General features: G+C 34.8%; 2 protein-coding genes across 2 annotated transcripts; both read right to left on the bottom strand.

Annotated features, from left to right (window-relative positions):
* Positions 1 to 8,415: 8,415 nt before the first annotated feature.
* LOC135133673 (prolactin regulatory element-binding protein) lies at positions 8,416 to 11,932 on the bottom strand. The gene is made up of 6 exons (XM_064062146.1): positions 11,683 to 11,932; positions 11,240 to 11,633; positions 9,130 to 9,364; positions 8,836 to 9,079; positions 8,627 to 8,783; positions 8,416 to 8,571 (listed from the first exon to the last, which is right to left on the bottom strand). Exons 1-6 carry the CDS (start codon positions 11,821 to 11,823, stop codon positions 8,486 to 8,488), a joined length of 1,257 nt encoding a protein of 418 aa, XP_063918216.1. The 5' UTR covers positions 11,824 to 11,932; the 3' UTR covers positions 8,416 to 8,485.
* A 3,452-nt stretch (positions 11,933 to 15,384) lies between these two features.
* On the bottom strand, positions 15,385 to 16,983 carry LOC135133592 (zinc finger CCCH domain-containing protein 13-like). The gene is made up of 4 exons (XM_064062041.1): positions 16,524 to 16,983; positions 16,117 to 16,310; positions 15,775 to 15,937; positions 15,385 to 15,713 (listed from the first exon to the last, which is right to left on the bottom strand). The coding sequence occupies exons 1-4, from the start codon at positions 16,981 to 16,983 to the stop codon at positions 15,385 to 15,387; spliced, it is 1,146 nt and encodes a 381-aa protein (XP_063918111.1).
* Between the last annotated feature and the right edge of the window lie 5,975 nt (positions 16,984 to 22,958).

Here is a 22,958-nt window from a genome sequence, read left to right as displayed (position 1 = left end):
ATATTTAAAATATCAAGCACCCCACGCTTTTTACTCTGAATTGAATTATTCTGTTAATAACTTAAATTTTATTATAATTTTAATTTGAGGTGATTTATTATGATTGATTGTTTGATCTTCTACTACTGTAATATTAAACTCTGTCATTAAAAATTATTTTCTAGTTTTTAGTTCCATTAGCAATAAAAGCGTGTTTTTTCAGTTTTTTAAACTATTATTTATTTTGAGTGGGTTCATGTCTTTGAAAATGAGGAGAATCGCAACAAATTGTAGGAGAAGAAGAGGTCGAGAAGGTGAGATATTTTTTTTATTTAAATATTATTTGTGTATTAAACACATTTTAAAATTAAAATAATATTTAATGGAGTGGTTAAACATCAAAATGATGAACTTTTTTACAAATTATATTTTTCTTTTTTTACAGTGGGTCTGTATCTTTGAAAATGAGGGAAATCGCCACAAATTGCAGCTGAGTTCCGAGTGCGCGGTGTTCAGTCCCGAGTGCGCGATTAAAACACGTAGTGAAAAGTAGTGAAAAGTGGTGCCGAGTAACTGGTAACTTAAGTGCTAGAACTTTTTTCCTGTGCTGTATCAAGAAATGGCGGCTCAACTCCAACCTGAGAAGAGACGACAATGCAACGGGTCAGGATTTAAAGGGTAAGAACCATGAGTAATTATGTTTCCTTTAAATTTTTAAGTGACAATTTGTACGGGAAACCTTATTGTAATAATGTATAAAATACATTTAAAATTGAAGATAATATTTATTAGAGTAGTTAAACATCAAGAAGACAAACTTTTGCTGAATGACATTTTTCTTTATTTACAGTAGGTCCGTGTCAGAAGATGAGGGAAATCGCTACAAACTGTAGCAGAAGAAGAAGCCAAAAAGGTTAGATTTTTTCCTTATTTAAATATTATTTGTGTGCTAAGCTACGAGTCAGCGGCGTCAAGTCCTGAGAACGCGATTAAAACGTGTAGTGAAAAGTGATTGTGCTAGAACTTCGTTCCTGTGCTATATCAAGAAATAATGGCTCAACTCCAACCCGAGAAACGATTAAGGTAACAACCGTAAGTGCAATTATTTTTCTTAAATAAAGATTAATATTTATTAGAATAGTTAAACATTAAAATGATAAACTTATTCTGAATTATAATTTTCTTTTTTTTGAGTGGGTTTATGTCTTTGAAAATGAGGAGAATCGCAACAAATTGTAGGAGAAGAGGTCGAGAAGGTGAGATATTTTTTTTTTTATTTAAATATTATTTGTGTAATAATGTATTACACGTTTTAAAATAAAAATAATGTTTATTAGAGTGGTTAAACATCAAAATGATAAACTTCTTCACTGAATTATATTTTTCTTTTATTTCAGTGGGTCTGACTCTTTGAAAATGAGGGGAATCGCCACAAATTGTAGCAGAAGAATAAGCCGAAAAGACCAGATTTTTTTCAGTTAAATGTTGTGTGTGCACGTTGCTGAGTTCGGAGTGCACGGTGTTCAGTCCCGAGTGCGCGATTAAAACACGTAGTGAAAAGTAGTGAAAAGTGGTGCCGAGTAACTGGTAACTTAAGTGCTAGAACTTTTTTCCTGTGCTGTATCAAGAAATGGCGGCTCGACTCCAACCTGGAAGACGACAATGCAACTGGTCAGGATTTAAAGGGTAAGAACCATGAGTAATTATTTTTCCTTTAAATTTTTAAGTAACAATTTGTACGGGAAACCTTATTGTAATAATGTATAAAACATATTTAAAATTGAAGATAATATTTATTAGAGTAGTTAAACATCAAGAAGACAAACTTTTGCTAAATGATATTTTTCTTTATTTACAGTAGGTCCGTGCAGAAGATGAGGGGAATCACTACAAACTGTAGCAGAAGAAGAAGCCAAAAAGGTCAGATTTTTTCCTTATTTAAATATTATTTGTGTGCTAAGCTCCGAGTCAGCGGTGTCAAGTCCTGAGAACGCGATTAAAACGTGTAGTGAAAAGTGATTGTGCTAGAACTTCGTTCCTGTGCTATATCAAGAAATAATGGCTCAACTCCAACCCGAGAAACGATTAAGGTAAGAACCGTAAGTGTAATTATTTTTCTTAAATAAAGATTAATATTTATTAGAATAGTTAAACATCGAAATGATAAACTTATTCTGAATTATAATTTTCTTTCTTTTGAGCGGGTTCATGTCTTTAAAAATGAGGAGAATCGTAAGAAATTGTAGGAGAAGGAGAGGTCGAGAAGGTGAGATATTTTTTTTATTTAAATTTATTTGTGTAATAATATATTAAACACATTTTAAAATAAAAATAATATTTATTAGAGTGGTTAAACATCAAAATGATAAACTTCTTTACTGAATTATATTTTTCTTTCTTTACAGTGGATCTGTATCTTTGAAAATGAGGGGAATCGCCACAAATTTTAGCAGAAGAATAAGCCGAAAAGACCCGATTTTTTTCATTTAAATATTGTGTGTGCAGGTTGCTGAGTTCGGAGTGCACGGTGTTCAGTCCCGAGTGCGCGATTAAAACACGTAGTGAAAAGTAGTGAAAAGTGGTGCTGAGTAACTGGTAACTTAAGTGCTAGAACTTTTTTCCTGTGTTTTTTGTATCACGAAATGGCGGCTCTACTCCAACCTGAGAGACGACAATGCAACGGGTCAGGATTTAAAGGGTAAGAACCATGAGTAATTATTTTTCCTTTAAATTTTTAAGTGACAATTTGTACGGGAAACCTTATTGTAATAATGTATAAAACACATTTAAAATTGAAAATAATATTTATTAGAGTAGTTAAATATCAAGAAGACAAACTTTTGCTGAATGATATTTTTCTTTATTTACAGTAGGTCCGTGACAGAAGATGAGGGAAATCGCTACAAACTGTAGCAGAAGAAGCCAAAAAGGTCAGATTTTTTCCTAATTTAAATCTTATTTGTGTGCTAAGTTCGGAGTCTGCGGTGTCAAGTCCTGAGAACGCGATTAAAACGTGTAGTGAAAAGTGATTGTGCTAGAACTTCGTTCCTGTGCTATATCAAGAAATAATGGTTCAACTCCAACATGAGAAACGATTAAGGTAAGAACCGTAAGTGTAATTACACTAGTTTACAAGGTTTTATATCCAAAGACAAAAATAGTTGAATCCAAAGGATTTGGGTTCGGGAAATTCAAATCTGAAAGCAGAAAAAATCCATCACGTCAGGTTTTTGAGATATTTATATAAACATACCCCGGATTTTTTTTCTTTTATACTTACAACTCTTATAACTTTTTTATTTTTAAATATATATGAACATATAGTTCTTTAAGCAAATTTGTATCATTTTAAAAGACCATTTAGGTAAATAAATAACATGAGTGTCAATTTTTCAAGCTACTAGATTGTCATCAATGTGTTATTTAAAATTTTTCAAGTATTGATTTTAGAATAATTGGTTGCTTTTGACTTATCTACGGGAAGTGATAATAAAAATGTGAGGTTGACCTCACAAAGATCTTTTAAAATGATACAAATTAGCTCAAAGAAATACAGGTTTATCTATAAGAATAAAGTTACAGGGGTTGTATCAAATAAAAGCAACACCCAGTATATATTATAAACATTATGACTGAAAATTAAAAATGGTTAACACTGACGTTCTTTTATTGGCAGTACTGTCAGTTTCCCTTATAATAGACCAACAGTAACACATTTTCGTCCCAAAAACCTTTATACTTTCATTTTAAGCATATTTGAACAGGTCTTCCCGCTTTAGGTAGGGGAACGAGGGGCTTGTTGTAACAGTTTTTAGGAAAACGAATATAATTTGGTATCTATTAGCTGTTTGACCATTATAAAAGTATCTATCGGTAGTCTAACTATTCCCCTATTGGACTGAACAGGCAAAAGGTCAAAATTTTTCATCTTCACTTCACACCAGGCATTTTCTTAAAAAAAGTGCAGTGTTACAACTTGCGCCGTGGTTGGGGCTAGTTGTAACAGCCATGAGACAGGTAGTACCAGTAAAAATAAAGCTGATGTTGATACATATTTAGACTTTATTTTTCAAAAATCAACACAACACTTCATTATATACAATTTTTTTTCAGTAAAACTGAACTAAACTTTTAGAAGAAGAGTCAACATTAAAGATTTGAGTTTTGTCTTCCTTTTTCTTAATATATCTGGAAAGCAATATATGGCATAGGTCAAAATTTTGGCTCGCTTTTCGTATGCTAGGTAAGAAATTTGTAGAAGTGAATTTGGGATAAGTTGTAACATGTTACAACTTGCCCCAAGCGTATTGTTACAACATGCCCCGTAGTACAATTTTCTACATTTACTTACATTTCGACAAAATTATGTGGCTTAGCGTCAAAATGTATAAGGAATATTAAAGTTGAGTAATTTTTGAGCTACATGCAAAACTAAACGTTTTAAATTAATTAATAACTGATACGAAAAACCAAATTTTACTAAAGCAATATTTTACATTACTTGGCCAAAACGAAGCACGTGCACACATCCACTCACTGCGTTGGCTGAAGGAACAGTGGTTGTGATGACATGATGTCTTATGGTGCAAAAATTAAATTCAGTCAAAAACCTGACGTTAAAGAGTTTAAATTCTGGGAAAAAATTTAGTGTTACAACTTACCCCTGTTACAACAAGCCCCTCGTTCCCCTACTATAATTTTACCACAAATGTAACAAAACTGATTTGCACTTACTTTCCACGATCTCGAAGACATTTTTAATGCGACAATTGTGCATTAACATGAGTCAGTTTAACACAAACGTGAAGGTAAAGCAAAGTTCATTATTTTGGATTTATGAAAAAACCTGACGTGATAAGGATTATCCGTTTTTGGATTTGTTATCCGTAAGTAATTTAGAAGTAAAAATTTTTTTTTTATTTTTGGATACGAAAAAAAGTTTAAATTTGTAAACTAGTGTTATTTTTCTTAAATAAAGATTGATATTTATTAGAATAGTTAAACATCAAAATGATAAACTTCTTCTGAATTATGATTTTCTTTCTTTTGAGTGGGTTCGTGTGTTTAAAAATGAGGCGAATCGCAACAAATTGTAGTAGAAGAACAGACCGAAAAGGTGAGATATTTTGTTATTTAAATATCATATGTGTAATAATGTATTAAAGTCATTAAAAAAAAAGTAATATTTATTATAGTAGTTAAACATCAAAATGATAAACTTCTTTACTGAATTATATTTTTCTTTTTTTACAGTGGGTCTGTATCTTTGAAAATAAGGGAAATTGCCACAAATTTTAGTTGAGTTCGGAGTGCACGGTGTTCAGTCCCGAGTGCGCGACTAAAACACGTAGTGAAAAGTAGTGAAAAGTGGTGCTGAATAACTGGTAACTTAAGTGCTACAACTTTTTTCCTGTGCTGTATCAAGAAATGGCGGCTCGACTCCAACCTGAGAGACGATAATGCAACTGGTCAGGATTGAAAGGGTAAGAACCATGAACATAATTATGTTTTCTTTAAATTTTTAAGAAACGTTATCGTAATAATGTACAAAACGTATTTTAAATTAAAGATAATATTTATTAGAGTAGTTAAATATCAAGAAGACAAACTTTTACTGAATGATATTTTTCTTTATTTACAGTAGGTCCGTATCTTTGAAGATGAGGGGAATCGCTACAATTCGTAGCAGAAGAAGAAGCCAAAAAGGTCAGATTTTTTTTTCTAATTTGAATATTATTTGTGCGCGTCGTCAAGTTCCGAGTTTGCGCAACTAAAACGTGTAGTGAAAAGTGTTACTAATAGAACTTCGTTCCTGTGCCATATCATGAGTGACGTTTCAACTCGCAACCTGAGAGACGATAAAAGGGTAAAGGTACGTGTCCACTGGAGAGTGACTTGGCGAGAATTCGCGAGAGTTACTTTCAAGGGCTTGTCGATTTGAGAGGATATTTTGGCAAATTTTGCTCGCCGATAGATGTCGATCAGACAAAGCTCTCAAAACCCTGTCCACTACACAGTTGCACTTGCGAGGAAAATGGACCCTCTTTACTCGAACCGACAAAGAATTTATGATTTTACGAGCCTTTTGTTAATTTATTTTTCACGAAATACGGTAAAATATTGCAGCTGTGAAAACAGGTAGTAAGAGGACATAAATTATTATGTGGACCTAAAATTGTGCTAAGAAATACGCAAATGCACGATGCTATTTCTATTCATGAAAGAGTAATAGTAACATTACGATTTTTTTGTATCAGGTACATATGTAAAAGTATGATGTAAATCATTGAACAAAATAAGGTGTTCTCCATAGGTTATGTCACGTACATTTTGGGGTTTTTGGACCTTTCTTTTCTGTGTCACAGGTTGTCACATTCATATGATCCCACCCTCTATTATAATGTCATATAATTTTAATGTAGAGTTGATTTTGATTAAATCAACATTGCAATTATTACTCTTATTTAATATTACGTAAAATCTTCTTTCCACATATCTCTTAAAAATGTAAAAAATTGGTCGAAAGTTGTTTCGACAGAACTTCCCTCGCACCGAAAGAACTATGAAACATATCTAACATTTTCGAGTTGAAGTTCTAGCAAATTTGCTACCCTGTCCACTGCTCGGGTACACTAGCGAGAGAAACGAGCGATTTGTGCTGGACCGACAAATAATTTATGATTTTATGAGCTTTTTGTTAATCCTCTTTCAAGAAATTCAACTGAAATGTAAATGCTGGGAAAACAGGTAGCAAAAAAGGTATAGGTAAATTGTCTCCCGGGTTAGATTGGTAAGAGCGCTTAATACGACCCGCACCTGAAGATTATCATCCCGGCAGGTTATGATTCATCAAAGGACAATTACATGCAATGTTGTAGTGTGTAAAAACATCTATAAAATTATTGTCCCTAATAATTATATTTTCAGGTGAGGCAGGTATCAATTTATAAAAGCACTTGTGGATAAACACCGAAAATAAAAATAAATATTAATTTTTGAATACTCATGCTACTTAACAATACATTTGTAGTACCTAATATGTAAATTATTATTAAAAATTCATTTAAAAACGTTATTTGAATAATAAAAAATGAATTTACTTCGTTGTGCATAGTTTAATCTCGTACTACAACAAAATAATAATAATAATAATGAAGTATAATCAGAATCACTTATACAAACTATGATGTTTAATTATAAATTAAAAAAGTTAATCTAGTCTACTTTTCACATTACTTGCTTCAGATTTGCGACAAATGAACATAATTTAGTCATTTATTTTCGTTTTACATTTTTTTTAGTATTTAATAATTTCATAAAAATGTGTTACCTATCTCAAAACGCTGTATAAATGTTGAAGTCAGGTAAACGATCAGATTTGGCCGAATTGCGTAGTCCTTTTCACGACTGTTTGCATAGAATCATAAACGTGTAAAATAAGTCGGCTTTACTCGAGAAATAATTTATGATGAACTGCTTACTCTCGGGGAATACTTCCCCAATTCGAAGCTTGTTCACACGGACAGTATCTCTCGCAAGTAAACGCAGTTTGGCTTGTCCACTGGAGAGAATATAGTTCGCGGCGAGATCAGCCGATCAGTGTTTCGTCTTTACTCGACTGGACTCGGAGCTCTCCAGGGCTGATTTTGAGGCGATTTCTCGCAAGTGGACACTTACCTTAAGAACCATATGTATAATTACTTTTCTTTGTAATTTTTAAGTGACGCTTTGTACTGGACACGCGTTTGTAATAATGTATTAAACATATTTTCTTTTTTTACAGTAGGTACGTATTGAAAATGAGGGGGACCGCTACAAATTGTAGCGGAAGCCGAAAAGGTCAGATTCTGACAACTGAATACAATAGAATTACAGCCGGCAGAGAATTCATGGGGACCACTTGGTCTGTTTAGCCAATAGGCGACACCTACGCCCCCCACCAAGTACCAAAATAACAATATATCATTAATTTAACACTTTTTAAACCTAATAGAGGTACCTATATTATTGACAGTAACAGTGACAACTTCTCTTTTTATTTTATGAGCCACTTCAGACACAATAATTTCGACTTTTAGTATTTACTTTCGTGTCAAAAATGTAGTTTTAGACAGTACCACCTTAGTCATTAACTTAGTTTTACAAACATTCGTTCAAGTTTTTTTACAAACACTCACTTCAGGAGTTTCTCAAATATCCAATTCATTATGTTTAATTTTAAGTTTGCTTGGAAAAAAAATAAACTCTTCTCTTAACTCGTAACTGGAAAATCGAGCGAACGTTGAAAATAAAAATAGTTTCATTGACAAGTGGTATAGTTAGTATTTCTGAATAAAATCCTATACTATGCGCAACCGTAGTAACCACAAATATAGTACATGCAGCCATGTTTTAATTCAAAACCGCCAAAAAATGTTGATAATAATACACCTGACGTTTCTTGTAAATATTTGTATTCTGTGAACCACCGCTGTACAAAACCAAACTCATCACCTATTGATTATAATCATAGACCTATGTAGGAACAAAACACAAACGTTAAAAATAAAGTTAAAACCAATATCAAAATCCCTACGAAGGCCGGCATAGTTCCTGAAACATAAATAAAAATGAACAAATAAAACTACAAAAAACAAAACGTACTCACGTCTGTACGGCAAGGTGTGTATACAAACGTGATTATCTACAGAAATTGACAGCACAGCCGCCTCTGCTACACTGGTAACAGTGTGATTTTCAGACACTGGTAAGAATTCCAGCCCAGTGACAAACATGGAATGTGCTCCGGGTATAGTCAATACCCTCTGTAAAACAATAAATCAAACCCATTCAAACAATAACAACAATAATCCTCACTTGTAGACTAAAAGCTATATAAATTAACACCGATCCGCTAAACATGGTGCCAACCGCCACAAATCTCCCATCGTTCCTCACCGCCAAAGCCGCAAGACTCTCGTCGATTTCCGCCGACTTCTTGATAACCCCCTCATCGGGTAGCCACTGCTGCAAGTACGACTTTTGTTTTTTCGGTAGACCTGTCGGGTTCGCCAGCATGTACAACGCGGACTTTCTGTCTTCGCCTTCTATTACTCCGAACCTATTAACACACTTGTTTATTTCTCGCAACATGAATGAAAAAACACCAACCGAGCGCGTTTGTACAAATATTTGGAACCCTCCGGCTGCGTCCACGTCAGTCTTCGAATTTCCTTGCCTTTGGAGCAATCCCAGAGAACCGCAATGCCGTCTTTCGCAATTGAAATTAAATAGTTCTCGTAAACGCTAAAATCTAAATCGTCGATCTCTTTTGAGTGTGCTTTGAGCACGTGGGCGGGCTGAAGACTGGGAAACTTCCACAGCCTGACGACGCCGTCGGTTCCTCCTACAATAGGTTCAGTTTCGTCTCATTTAAAATTGTTGTTCAATAATTCCAAAATTTATTCTTCAATCCAACTACGTCTATGCAATCTCTCAAAAAAATTGATGACGTCATATGAATAATTGTCAAGTAAATACCTATACGACTTAGTTAAATCGTTTTATCGAACCAAGCGATATTAAGTTCAAATATAAGTTTGGACGGTTAAAATATACACATTACACAGCAACCTCGTCGAAAGTTTGTTGTCATTAACGATGATCGACTAATTCCAAATTATTAACAAAAATGTTTATTCCTTCCCTAAATCTGATGACCTTATCGTAGACACAATAAACAAAATAGTTTACATTCAACTGACAGGTTTAACACACACACCACATCTCTACCCAAAAACCTGCCGCATATTATACGCTTTACCCCGCCTTCAAAAATTAAGCATCTGTTTGGGCCAAACTATGCGTTTCATGCGAACGCAGGTCTCCCCGTAGTTTTCAATTTTACATCTGTTAGAAAAAAAATCTTTAATTTTAATACAACTCAAATCCTATATTTGTCTAATTTATAACGATAACTGAATGATTATTAGAATTACAAGAAATGAAGCAAGCAACATTTAATTATGCACATTTAAATACGGTCGATCAAAGTAACAATTCGAGAATAAATGTTCAAATTCAAGCTGTGAGGAATTATGGACTGTGTCATATAATAACTTAAATAAAAACACCCAGAATGTTTAAATATATCGTTAATTAAAATTGCACCTGTTAATGGAATAGTCAAAGTTTTACACATTTCAGGTCAGAAAATTATTAATAAACTGATATTGCACTAATTACACTTGAAAGAGGACCGTGGTGTCGAATGCCATTAATTCTTCAGAGCCTAAGAAGTCATCAAGTTTATTCGTCATTTTCTAATCACCCTGTATAAATGAAATCGGACTACCAGTATTCTAACCTTGCTTTATGACTACGTTACATAATTCCTATACATTATTATAATTAATATATCTGGATATATTTCATAAAATTAAAACTTATAGTTATGCAACACAATATACACGAATGCCAACTGTAATTTTTGATACTTGTAATTTTAAATTATTTTCATTCATCATTTCAGATATAAATCAATAACGATTAACCTTTTGTAAGTTCAATATAGAAAAACGAATTTTTGTGGGTATACTAAAAAAACATAACTTTCCCAGATTTATGGTATGTTGATTATGATAATTAGTTTTCAAATTATTTAAAAAATTCTATCATAATCAATTCTAAAAATATAAACACATTGAGAAACAACAAGTGTTGAGTTATAATATTTTAATGTTTAACGATCTACACGAAATTCCTGAAATACTTAGTCTAGTTACGTCTGTTGATGGAATTGTCAGAGTTTTACACATTTCAGATCAGAAAATCATTAATAAACTGGCATTACACTCGTTGAAGGGGGACCATGGTGTCGAATGCGATTAACTAATTATTTAACATTACATTCAAAATAGTTGTATAAATTATTACTATTATTATTATTATTATTAATTATATTATTGTAACAGGTTACTATCAAGATATTGAACAACTTTCAATTAATTTTCAAACACATTTATAAGTGCAAAAAATAAATGAATAGAATTCATTCTAAAATATTTTTTCAAAGCAGTTAATATGATCCCAAAATGTATTTGTAGACCATGCAATGTTTTGCAATATTTACGTTCTTTGGTGTTCATTATTCAATTGTTCCACTATGTAAACATAAATTATAATTTACTGTTTTCTGCGTCGACTATAATTAACTTTAACCTTGGATTAACACACATCATTCTTCAGTAATCAACATCCAAAAGCACGAATATTCACTGACCTGTGACTAAAATTTTCCCAGTAGGATGAATCCGAGACACTCTCAACAACGGCTCCTCCCCCTGAAAATCCGTCTGAACACTATCTGACGGCTTTATTACAAACTTCAACCTCTTAGAGTTCCTATTATTGTCCGTTTTCTGTTTATTTTTGGCCTTTCGTTGCTTAACTTCATTGGCATGATTGTGCCCTATCGTTTCAATCTCATCCTCCTCAGTGACTAGAACGCTTCCAACATTGTACAACTGCAAGTGACTCTCTTGCCCCACCACCAAATAAGAATGTTTATTATCACAATGGGTCGAGCAATTCATAACCACACTCGGTCCAGTTTCATGTCTTGTGATTTCTTCAGCTACAAATTTTGTGCCGTCGTGAGCTAACTCGAATATTTCCTTAAATGTTTGTGTTATGGCTTTGGTTTTTAGTTGTGGGTTTACTTACAAAGCCGTTTGCCACTCCAGTTTTTGAAGAGCCTCCACCTCCGCCGACGATTACGTGCCGATTTGTCAACATTTGGACCGTATAAAGAGGGAAATTTAATCGGGCGAGGATGTTGTCGATGTATTTACGTGGTGGTGCCATTGTTATTGAGGGTTTGTGTGATTTTTGTTCAATATTTTTTAAAGTTCCACGTAGATAACCTCCAAAAACATAAACACTTTGGAATGTCAAATTTGAATGAAAGAGGGGGTATTTATGACAGAGAGTGACAGAAAGTTTTCGCTTGAGAGAATAGGTGGCAGCAGTGTTTCAGATTTCATAGAACTCTAAGATTTTCATTACTTTTTAAGGTGTGGCCACAGTATAAAAAAAAATGGTAGCATAACTAATGTATCAAACAAAATAAGGTACCATCATGACAACACAAAACATTATTGTCTCTTAAAAAAGTTACATTTTGTAATTTGTGGTATACCTACACGAAAATAAAGGATAGATATAGGCGTCTATACCGTTTGTCGAAGTATTTCCAACAACGAAAATTTGACTGCAAAAGGAAACCTACTCTTTAAAATATTTACACACAATTATAATAACACTAGTTTACAAGGTTTTATATCCATAGACAAAATAGTGAATCTAAAGGATTCACGTTAGGTTTTTGAGATATTTATATAAACGTATCAGGTATTTCTTTTCTTTTATACATCTCTTGTAACTTTTTTATTTTTAAATATATATGAACATATAGTTCTTTGAGCAAATTTGTATCATTTTAAAAGATCATTTACGTAAATAAATAACATGAGTGTCGATTTTTCAAGCTACTAGATTGTCATCAATGTTTTATTTAAAATTTTTCAAGTATTTATTTTAGAATAATTGGTTGTTTTTGATTTTTCTACGGGAAGTGATAAAAAAAAATGTGAGGTTCGCCTCACAAAGATGTTTTAAAATGATACAAATTTGCTCAAAGAAATACAGGTTTATCTTTAAGAATAAAGAAGTTACAGAGGTTGTATCAAATAAAAGCAACACCCAGTATATATTATAAACATTATGACTGAAAATTAAAAATGATTAACACTAGCGTTTCTTTTATTGACAGTACTGTCAGTTTCCCTTATAACAGACCAATAGTAACACATTTTCGTCCAAAAAACCTTGATACCTTCTTTTTAAGCATATTTGCACAGGTCTTCCCGCTTTAGGTACTATAATTTTACTACAAACGTAATAAAACTGATTTGCACTTACTTTGCACGATCTCGAAGACATTTTTTATGCGACAATGGTGCATTAATATGAATCAGTTTAACACTAACGTGAAAGTAAAAGTAAAGTTCATTATTTTGGATTTATGAAAAAACCTGACGTGATAAGGATTATCCGTTTTTGGATTTGTTATCAGTAAGTAATTTAGAAGTAAACAATATTTTTTTTATTTTTGGATACGAAAAAAAGTTTAAATTTGTAAACTAGTGTAATTTGTGTCTAAGTAGATAAATTATTGCAAAAGAAAAGCAGAAAATAATTTCAGTGTTAAAATTCAACTTTTTCACTAAATAGATCTATACTATAAACTCAATTGACACACACCTTGTAAAACTTTCATTATGGCAACAATGGACAGTAATAATCCTGGCGGTTCGGGTCCACAAAGCTTACAATAGCCAGTTTGACTTATAAGGGTGGTTTGGCTTAAACCGCTTAAATCATAAAAGTTTTACAAGGTGTATGTCAGGTGAGTTTACTGTCCTGATTTTCGTGATGGAACCTATAGTCTTTGCCATTTCTATTGAAACACCACTTGTTAATCACAAATTTGGCAACCTTCATATTCAGGCAATTTTCTAACTAAAAGCCGTTGTCAATCAATCGAAAGCTGTTACCAATTGCTAAATTTTAAGCAAAATCAACAGGTGGTGTTTCAATCGAAATGGCAAAGACAATAGACTGAAGCGAAAATCAATGCAAATATTGTTAGGTCTGTGAATTTTGATTGTAAATAGTAATAAGTAAAATTAAGTAATGGAGAAGTCTACTAAATATCTGCAGCTAAAGTCAACAAAATAACACATATTTCTATCCTTTACTGAAAGTTAATGTTTGACAGTAGGTATAGTTTTGGAAATTTCATTTTACCCTATAAAATTTTATTGACGATAACGAGACAGATAACAGTACAATAGCAAGAGATATTTACAATTTAAAGTTGTCGCGTGCCGGTGATCCCCAGATGTTAGAAAACACAATAATGCAAGTCCGGACAGGGCCCATCGTTACACATTGTACTACTGTCCGTCTCGTTATTGTCAATAAAATTTTATACGGTAGAACGAAATTTCCAAAACTATAACAGATCTTCGCTGAAGTTTCAATCGTCCTTAAATATCAGTTTTGAAGCAGTGAAATCGCCAACCATACATTGTTTTAGACATTCCTGACTAAACTAATTGAGAAAAAAGTGTGTTCGGTTTAACGTTTGTTCGGATCAGCGATTTTTCCAAAAATCTGAAAGGGAATTGAATAACAACTTCATACATGGTTGAAAACAAACTTCAAGAAATAAATCTTAATTTTATTAAACAAAATTAAAGAATTCTTAAGCAACAATGGATAATAGATACATTCTTTCGAAAATATTACTCCGTGACCATAAACATGCTATCTTTTTGGAATGAACACGCTGGGATCTATACCCTGAATTTTTTCAGAATTTTTAGATGAATTTTTCAAAAATGAAATTTTCCATTTTGTTTACCTCCATTATGCAAATTTCGACCCATTCTCGACGATTTTCGAAATTTAACTAAATACATTTTCTTGTAGATTTTGAGCCTCAGAAGTCACTTCTGGCTTTATTTCTTCGATAACTTAAACCATTTTTCCAGATTCGTCGAGTTGAAATATTGCAATTTTTAAAAATTTCGAAAAATTCGAATTTTCCGAAAATATTGCTCGGTTACCATTAACATGCTATATTTTTGGAATCAGCACGTCGGGATATACATATATCCCTGAATTTTTTAGAATTGTTGGGAAACTTTTTCAAAAATGAAATTTTCCTTTTGCAAATTTCGACCCATTTTCGACGATTTTCGAAATTTAACTAAATACTTTTTCTTGTAGATTTCGAGCCTCATTTCTTCGATAACTTCAGCCTTTTTTCCAGAATCAGTTAATTAATTCAGTGCATTAAAATATCGCAATTTTTAAAAATTTCAAAATATTCCATAGAACATATGCAAAAAGATCTTGCGTCATTTTTGCAAATAAGTGCGTGTTTCCAAGTTCAGTTCGGATTGCAGAGTTTTTGTTCGGATTAAAGAAGCATCGACTTCAAATAGCCTCTGTTTGGATTACTGGTTGTCCGGATAACCATGAATTCGGATTATAGAGATGTACTGTATTTACAAAATGAAATGCGATTTCAAAATTTTGAAATTGGTCAAAATAAAGTAGGTACCTCGATAGTGTCAGGGGGGATCCGCTCCTGGCTTCGATCCACCCTGAACGCCTTTACGTACTCTATCTGTATTGTATCCGCTTGTGACTCCGCTCCGCATCTGTTTAAACGTCTCTCCCCACATCCGTTTTTGCGTCTGTTTCTCTTCGTGTCTATTTCCGCGTCTGTCTGTCTGTCTGTCTATCTCCGCGTCTGTCTGTCTGTGCTTCTGTCTGTCTCCGAGTCCGTTTGTCTCAGCGGGTGTCTCTCTTCCCACCACCATATCTGTTTCCGCGTCTGTCTCCACATTTGTTTCCACCTGTCTCCATGTCTGTCTCTCTTCGTGTCTCTTTCCGTCTCTGTCTCTGCGTCTGTCTGTGTTTCTGCGTCTGTTTGTGTCTCTGCGTCTGTTTCCGCGGCTGTCTCTCTTCGCATCCGTTTCCGCGTCTATGTCTCTTCGTGTCTGTCTCTAAGTCTGTCTGTGTCTCTGCGTCTGTCTTTGTCTCTGCGTTTGTTTTTGTCTCTGCGTCTATCTGTGTCTCTAGATCTGTCTGCCTCCGCGTCTTATTATCACTCTTCGTGTCTATTTACGCGTCAGTTGTGCCTCTGCGTCTGTCTGGCTCCGCGGCTATCTCTCTTCGCACCTGTCTCTCCGTCTATCACCGCGTCTGTCTCTCTTCGTGCCTGTTTCTGCGTCTGTCTGTGTCTCTGCATCTGTTTATCTCCTCGGTTGTCTCTTTTTCTTTCCTCATCTGTCTGCCTCGCGTCTGTCTGCCTCCGTATTTGTTTCCGCGTGTGTCTCCGCGACTACCTCTCTTCGTGTTTATTTCCACGTCTATCTCAGCGTCTTTCTGTCTCCTCGTCTGCTGTTTGTTTCTGTTTGTGTCTGTTTCCGCGCCTATCTCTCTTCGTGTTTATTTCTGCATCTGTCTGTCTCCGCTGCTGTCTCTCTTCGTGTCTGCCTCCGCGGCTGTCTCTCTTCGCACCTGTTTTCCCGTATGTCTCCGCGACTGTCTCTCTTCTTCTTTGTTTCCGCGTTTCTCTGCGTCTGTTTGTGTCTCTGCGTACGTTTGTCTCCTGGGCTGTCTCTTTATCTTCGCATCTTTCCGCAGCTGACTGTTTCCGTATCTGTCTTTGTCTCTGCGTTTGTCTATGTCTCTACGTCTGTCTGCCTCCGCGTCTGTCTCTCATCGTGTCTGTTTCTGCGTTTGTCTGTGTCTCTGAGTCTGTCTGTCTTCGCGTGTGTCTAGTTCTGCGCCTGCCTGTTTCCGCGTCTGTCTCTGAGTCTGTAGGTATGTGTCTCTGCGTCTGTTTGTCTCCTCGGCGCTCTCTCTCTCTCTCTTCGTCTACCTCGCGTATGTCTGCCTTCGTGTCTGTCTGTCTCCGCATCTGCCTGTTTCCGCGTCTATAATATCTCCCTTCGTGTTTATTTCCACGTCTGTCTGCGTTTCTGCATCTGTCTGTCTCTCATTAGTGTCTATTTCGGCGCCTATCTGTGTCTCTGCGTCTGCCACTGCAGCTGTCTGTCTCCGTGTGTATCTATCTCTACGCGTATCCGTGTCTTCGTTTGTCTCCGGGTCTGTATCTCTTCGTGTCTGTTTCTGCGTCTGTCTGCGACTCTGTGCCTGTCTCTGTGTGTGCGTCTGTCTGTGTCTCTGCGTCTGTCTGTCTCCGCATCTGTCTATCTCTGCGTGTATCCGTCTCTGGGTTTGTCTCCGCGTTAGCTTGTAACGATGCGCTCTCGTCCGGCCCCTCTTCTTCCAGCCGGCTACGACGGAGTGTGTTCTAGCCTTCCCTCTACCTTTCCGCCCTCCAGGCATTAACCGGAGGACTTCCCGAGATCCCACAGGCATCAACCGGAGGATACTCCGTTCCACCCTTCAGGCATTAACCGGAAGGCTTCCTGACCTACCGTCCCCCAAGCATCAACCGGGGGATATTCCGTTCCACTTTCAGGCATCAACTGGAGGATTACCGTTCAGACCTACCATCTCCCAGGTATCAACCGGGGGATATACCGTTCCGCCTCCAGACATCAACCGGAGGATTACTGTTCCGACCGACGATCCCCCAAGCATCAACCGGGGGATATTCCGTTCTGCTTCCAAGCATTAACCGGAGGATTACCGACTCAACCTGGCGCCGCTCGGCATTAACTACCGCGCTTCGTTTATACCTAGATTGCATGCTTGAGTTGCTTAGGATTGTATGTGCTGTGTGTTAAATAAATATTGTCATATCAATAGCGTTTTCTTCGAAGTCCTGGAAGTTATCGTCTTCGACCGATTATCCCCGCACCAAAAAGGGAAAAAACCCGTTACAAGTTTCTGCGCTTGTTTCCGTGTCTGTCTGTCTACGCGTTTGTTTCCGCATCTATCTTCCCGTCTGTCTGTTTCCAAGTACGTCTCCACGTCTGTTGCCGCCTGTGTCTGTCTCTCTTCGCATATTTTCGTGTCTGTTTCCGCGTAACATTTTATCCCACGTTAACAAACCCCACCGTATCCTTCTCTGGCAAGACATGCTTCAGACCTTCTCGTGGTTCTTACAGAGTGTAACGCAGAAACCACAAAATTCTAAGCCATTCATTGAATTGCATTCGTTGATGGCCAACGTGGAGCAATACAAAAATATGAACATATTTATACCTTAACTCAATGATTTATTACTACATACGCCGCCCCAGTGACGCTTATGGGTTTTCTAGTACCTATGTATGTACAGCGACCAGCGATGGTGACTCATCATCAGTGACGGCTCGTGCCAAAAAAACGTGGGTCGGCCAAACATGAGGATAACTCTAATTAGTAAACGTTTTTTAGTTAATAAAATGTCTGTCATTCGTTAAATCAGTTTTACGCCGATTCGCAGATGGAGGAGCTATATCAGCAATCTTAAAGTAGCAATCTCTTCAACATCAGAATATATCTTTGAAAATAATGATCTTCATTTCGAATTCTTTTTAAAAATTTTGCTAACTCCTTAAACTTGACTTGATTATCCGAACCACTTGTTCCGTCGTTACCTCGAAATGCCATTTCTTGTGTTGATAGAAAAATAATCATATTTATTAAATGTTTTACCATAATTCTGTTTTCTCGAACAGTTTCATTGTATTTATTTATATATGTATTCGTGTCTGGCATTATCCAACGAATTCGCGATATTGTGTTTTCCGAACAATTTCAATTTTAGAGTCAAATGAATATGCTCCTTAGAAATTTTGCGTTTGGCCAGTGCACGATGAACTTCTTTTAAATTGTCATAACCACTAGAATTATAAGGGTTCTTGGATTCTGAAAATAATAAACAATACCAGCTAAATAATTTGTTACGTGCTTCGCTGCCAGCTAACGAAGGATATTTACAGTAGAGTGTTTTAGAAAATGCTCGATTATGACCAGGCTTCGTTTGAATCAAATTGATCATTAACGTTGCTTCACAAAAACTTTATGGTCGTAAGTTAATTCTTTAAATTTATGTATTAATAAATAATTAACCAAGTCGCCATTCAAGTCAACTATATTGCGAAATGTGTCCATCGTGAGTTTTTATACAAATTAAAATAAATATATTTAATTATTTACCAATTCAATAAAGCGCTTCGTGCAACGTGCAACCAACACTGGTCAAAAATATTCATCGTTCGTTCATCTTCGGTTTACTAATCGTCCAAGTACGTTGGATTCCTACAACCGAGCCGGCCGGCCGACCGCGGGTGGAAACTATACGGGAATTCGCGGACTATTTTATGTAAAATATTTTTTATTACAGGAGATGAATACAATTTCAACACTCTACAGTTAGGAATTAAGATAAATGTGATCAACTGATTGATAAAAAGATTGCAGTATTGTTTGAATCATCCAATTTTACCCAACTAAATTAAATTATTAACGACTTTCTTAAATTTTGAAACTTTATGCTTGACATGCATAATTCTTTAATCAGTTTTTAATAATTTATAATTCGCAATCCTGTATTTACATTAAGGTATTAATTAAGGATAATGAAAAACTGTAAATATGGAAATCAATAAAATAAAAGAGCGATAAGTAGAAACGAGCGCGCCGCATCCACGGTGTCGTCTGCGTCTGCGGCAAAATCGGCCAGAGCGCTATCGGCCGATGTTGTGTGTTTCAATCTACGCCAGAATTGTAAGTTAAGGCTCGCGTCTGGTTCGGTTTCGCCCTATACTAAATACATTGAAAACATCGTCGTGGTTTCCGGAGTTGCATTTTAAAAATACGGGATATATCGCTTTAAAAAAATTATATTTCGAATTAACAAACTTGAGTCCAGGGGACCTCCATATTTATATTCATATCTAGTCCTCAGTTTTTACAAAAAAAAATTATAAATTTGACCAATTTTTACACCAGATTTAACCGGTACATTGATGCATTTTTTGAAGAAGTGCTGAAGTGATTTGCATTCTGAGATAGGAGGTCCCCTGGGGAAAAGTGTCAGCTTTCTTTTGATACCATTTATAATCCTAAAAAATTCACGACTGAGGTAAATAACTCTCGAAAAGACAGAATCTGTTGAAACGAGAAATCGCCATTAAACGAGCTATGATGCCGTAGCAGAATACAGGTTTACTTAGATTCTGGTTTGGTTGCAGACTTAATTTAATGTGGACCTTGTCCACCAGGGGGAGCTGTTTTTACTCAGCGATTTATCGGAATAAAATTTTGATATCGCATTTCCGATTTTACAATACCATTTCGGTTTTTAGAAGTGACAAAATAACGTATCCATCTTTTTTACTAAAACAGTAAAAAAGATGGATACGTTAAAAGTTAGTTATTAAGTATGTTTTATTTAAGAGATCAAAAGGTATTTACAATCCTCCGCAGCTGAGGCACATATAAATCTGTTTTATATTAATTATTTTTTATCCTCTATGAAAAAATAAAATTGAAACGTGTTTTATTATATATACTCTGAAACGTCATTGAGTTGTTGGTGAAGATGAAAGAAGTAAAACAATGTCAAAGTTTTGTAATCATAATCAACTTACGCCGATATACATAGGTATGATTAAAAAGAGATGAATTGATGGCAGGTAGAAAAGCATATTATCTTCTGTAGGACAGTAACAGAACAAATCGGGTTAGCGACTTTCTATCCAGACTGTAATACTCAGTATAATTTCACAGCACACACTTGTCAAACCGAACCCATGCAATATTAATATTTGTAAATGCTGCTTATTTTAATTATATATTACTAATCCCTTAAAAAAAATGGGGCATACAGACAACCAACAAAATTTAAACATTTCAAATTTTTTGACCTCCTGTTCAGTATTATTTCAGGAGCCAAACAGCAGCGATAGAATTTTTCTAATTTTGGAAACATAATTTCTGTCCATATTTTTCGATCTCTAAATATTGTTTCTATATGGAGGTTATTCTGATCTCCACTATAAACCACAAAGTAGCAAATCTCCTTTTCACAAATTTCCAGTTGACCTTGAATCTAAAAATGTTGTAGTTTGAATTATGACGGGAAAAGGATTAATGTTTCACAGCTTATAACATACTTGATAAAAGTATTGATGATTTCGTTTAAGTTGGATCTTTTTATTTCAATTCAATAAACTTATGTGTTTTTTTACTGTTTGTACAATTTTTTGTACTAATTGCACGTTTTGTTTTTTTTTTGCGTAGATAAAATTTGTCACGAGCCATTATTATAAAATAAGGTGTAACAACAAAAATATAGTGCAAATAATTTGTAAGTGGACGACCGAAACTATGTTTTAGGCAGACACTGACAAAGTCGTAACATTGGCAACTGTTCCAAAACTGAGTTTTGCCGAAAAAGGTACTTTACGTGCATTTCAAACAATTACATTCATAGGACTCTACCATTTCTACCAGCCAGATGTAAACAACCACCTACAATAAATTTAACAACTTTTGTTTGTCACCGGAAGTGGGACTGGTATTGCGGACTGAAATTATCCCTTGTACACGCTTTCGACTCCATTTGAGTACCAATTTTTTTCGGAATTTAAAATTACGTTCAAGCTGTTGTTCAAGCCTAAAATTTAAAATTAAATCTTTCCGAAACAGTATGACAAATATGTAGTGAACAAAAAATATTTACACCTTATACAAAAAAATGAGGTTTACGATGCGCAAGCATATGATATACGTAAAATTAAAAGTGCAAGTCAAAGTTAATATGCATAAAAAATAGCAGCTGCTTCTATTAAAAATTTAAAATTAATTATTTAAATCCTTACAAAACGATATACTAACAAACAGTTTAAGCAAAGTCAAATTTTTAAATAAACTGCCTTCTGCCATGCAGTTAGCCGCCAAAATAATTAACATGAATATTTTAGTACTTACATAAAAAACCACCGTTGAATGCTTAGAATTACTTGCATACAACGTACTAATGATTTGCGTTGAAGAAAGTAAAAAATTTTGTTATGTGGCTAATAGCTTCAAGGACACGTTATTATTCATTTTCAAACGATTGCGGCTAATAATTTTAACAATTTATTGTTATTTACTTGGTAAATATATTTTTATTTTTATTACTATTGTTTTGTTGCAAACGATAAAGTAAATAACAAAACCAAACTCTTATACATTATTAAGTTTAAGAAAAATTTTCCGCCAAAAATATTATATTTGTAATGAATGGGCATGTCCGACAGTGCAGATAGTAGGAAAATAATAAAAATATTTTCTTATACCGGAAATATTGTTAATTCTCTTATTTCAAGTTTAGCCTACAAATGTGGAAAATCCCTCCCGTTCGTAAATAGTACCTTGGCGCGACCAATTTTTGCTTTACATGATGTTCCTGTAATTCAGACAAACAACACATCCTTTATAGGAATAAATCACATATCTACAGATGATTCCCCGACAGTAGGAGGTACTTTAATATTTACATATATTTAATATATTTACCGAAAACAATTTAAGTACGGAAACAAAATAAATAACTGGAAAGAATTAACTGTAGCCAAAATAGGAAAATGAATCAGTGAGTTTTACATCTTTCCAGTTTTGAACGGTCAAGGGTAAATTCAGGTACCCGGGTTTTGTTTGCAACTATTATGGCTAGACAGGCACTGCGGCTTGTGTACTAAAACTTATTTCCGTACAGTAAAATGTAGAATTCTACGGATCGGTGCTGCATTTATTCACATTTTAGCAATTCACTAACAGGAGGCAGCATCTCCCGGGTCGTTTTATTCTCACTTTGACCAGGCAGATATTTTGCCTCCAGACGGCACCCTTAACGCAGCCATATACCGATCGGAAAGCATAAGCCGTAGCTCGTAGAGTACTGTTGGTAATTTTTCAAGGCATCGGCCGGCCGGGCCCGTGTCTATATAGGCATTTGACATAGTAAAATAGCTTCTCTCCGGGATGAATTTAAAACATTAAATTGTGTCTTCATTATTAGAAATTAATAGTAATTATTTTTATTTATTTATGTTTATTAATTTTTTAATTTTTAAAAATTATAGTATCAGTCTTTCAAAAATGCTAATAAAAAATTTGGATTTTCAAAAAAAAAATGTTTTCTTATTTCTCAAATTATTTGGTACGGCCTGGCCGACCCTGCCGTCCCTGACGAGCCGTCACTGCATGAGCGATGACGGACTCCGGAACAACCTCAAAGGGGACATTCACGAATTCTCTAGAAGAACGCATTGTGGTTAAAAAGACTACCGTCGAAAACGCCAAGTCGAGTCCAGGTGTTGGATGTATGATTGTTATTCATACATACGTACCGAAAAAGATTGATATAAAATGAAACACAAACATGTGCTGTGTAACACTGTATTTACTTG

This window comes from Zophobas morio, unplaced genomic scaffold, assembly GCF_036711695.1.
Source record: "Zophobas morio isolate AGI-343-1 ecotype UQ-CSIRO unplaced genomic scaffold, CSIRO_AGI_Zmor_V1 ptg000022l, whole genome shotgun sequence".
NCBI classification, from domain to species: domain Eukaryota; kingdom Metazoa; phylum Arthropoda; class Insecta; order Coleoptera; family Tenebrionidae; genus Zophobas; species Zophobas morio.
The sequence above is the reverse complement of the archived record's forward strand: the minus strand, read 5'-3'. Positions and strand labels throughout refer to the sequence as shown.

Coding starts and splice junctions, on each gene's coding strand:
- LOC135133673 (XM_064062146.1), bottom strand. CDS start 11,823: ATGGCACCACCACGTAAATACATCGACAACATCCTCGCCCGATTAAAT. Junction 9,365..11,239: donor TGGGAAAATTTTAGTCACAG/GTCAGTGAATAT, acceptor AACCTATTGTAG/GAGGAACCGACGGCGTCGTC. Junction 8,784..8,835: donor ATATAGCTTTTAGTCTACAA/GTGAGGATTATT, acceptor ATTGTTTTACAG/AGGGTATTGACTATACCCGG.
- LOC135133592 (XM_064062041.1), bottom strand. CDS start 16,983: ATGCCTGTGGGATCTCGGGAAGTCCTCCGGTTAATGCCTGGAGGGCGG. Junction 16,311..16,523: donor TATTATAGACGCGGAAACAG/GCAGATGCGGAG, acceptor GATGAGAGACAG/ACGCGGAGGCAGACAGACGT. Junction 15,714..15,774: donor GGTGATAGACGGAGAGACAG/GTGCGAAGAGAG, acceptor ACGCGTAAATAG/ACACGAAGAGTGATAATAAG.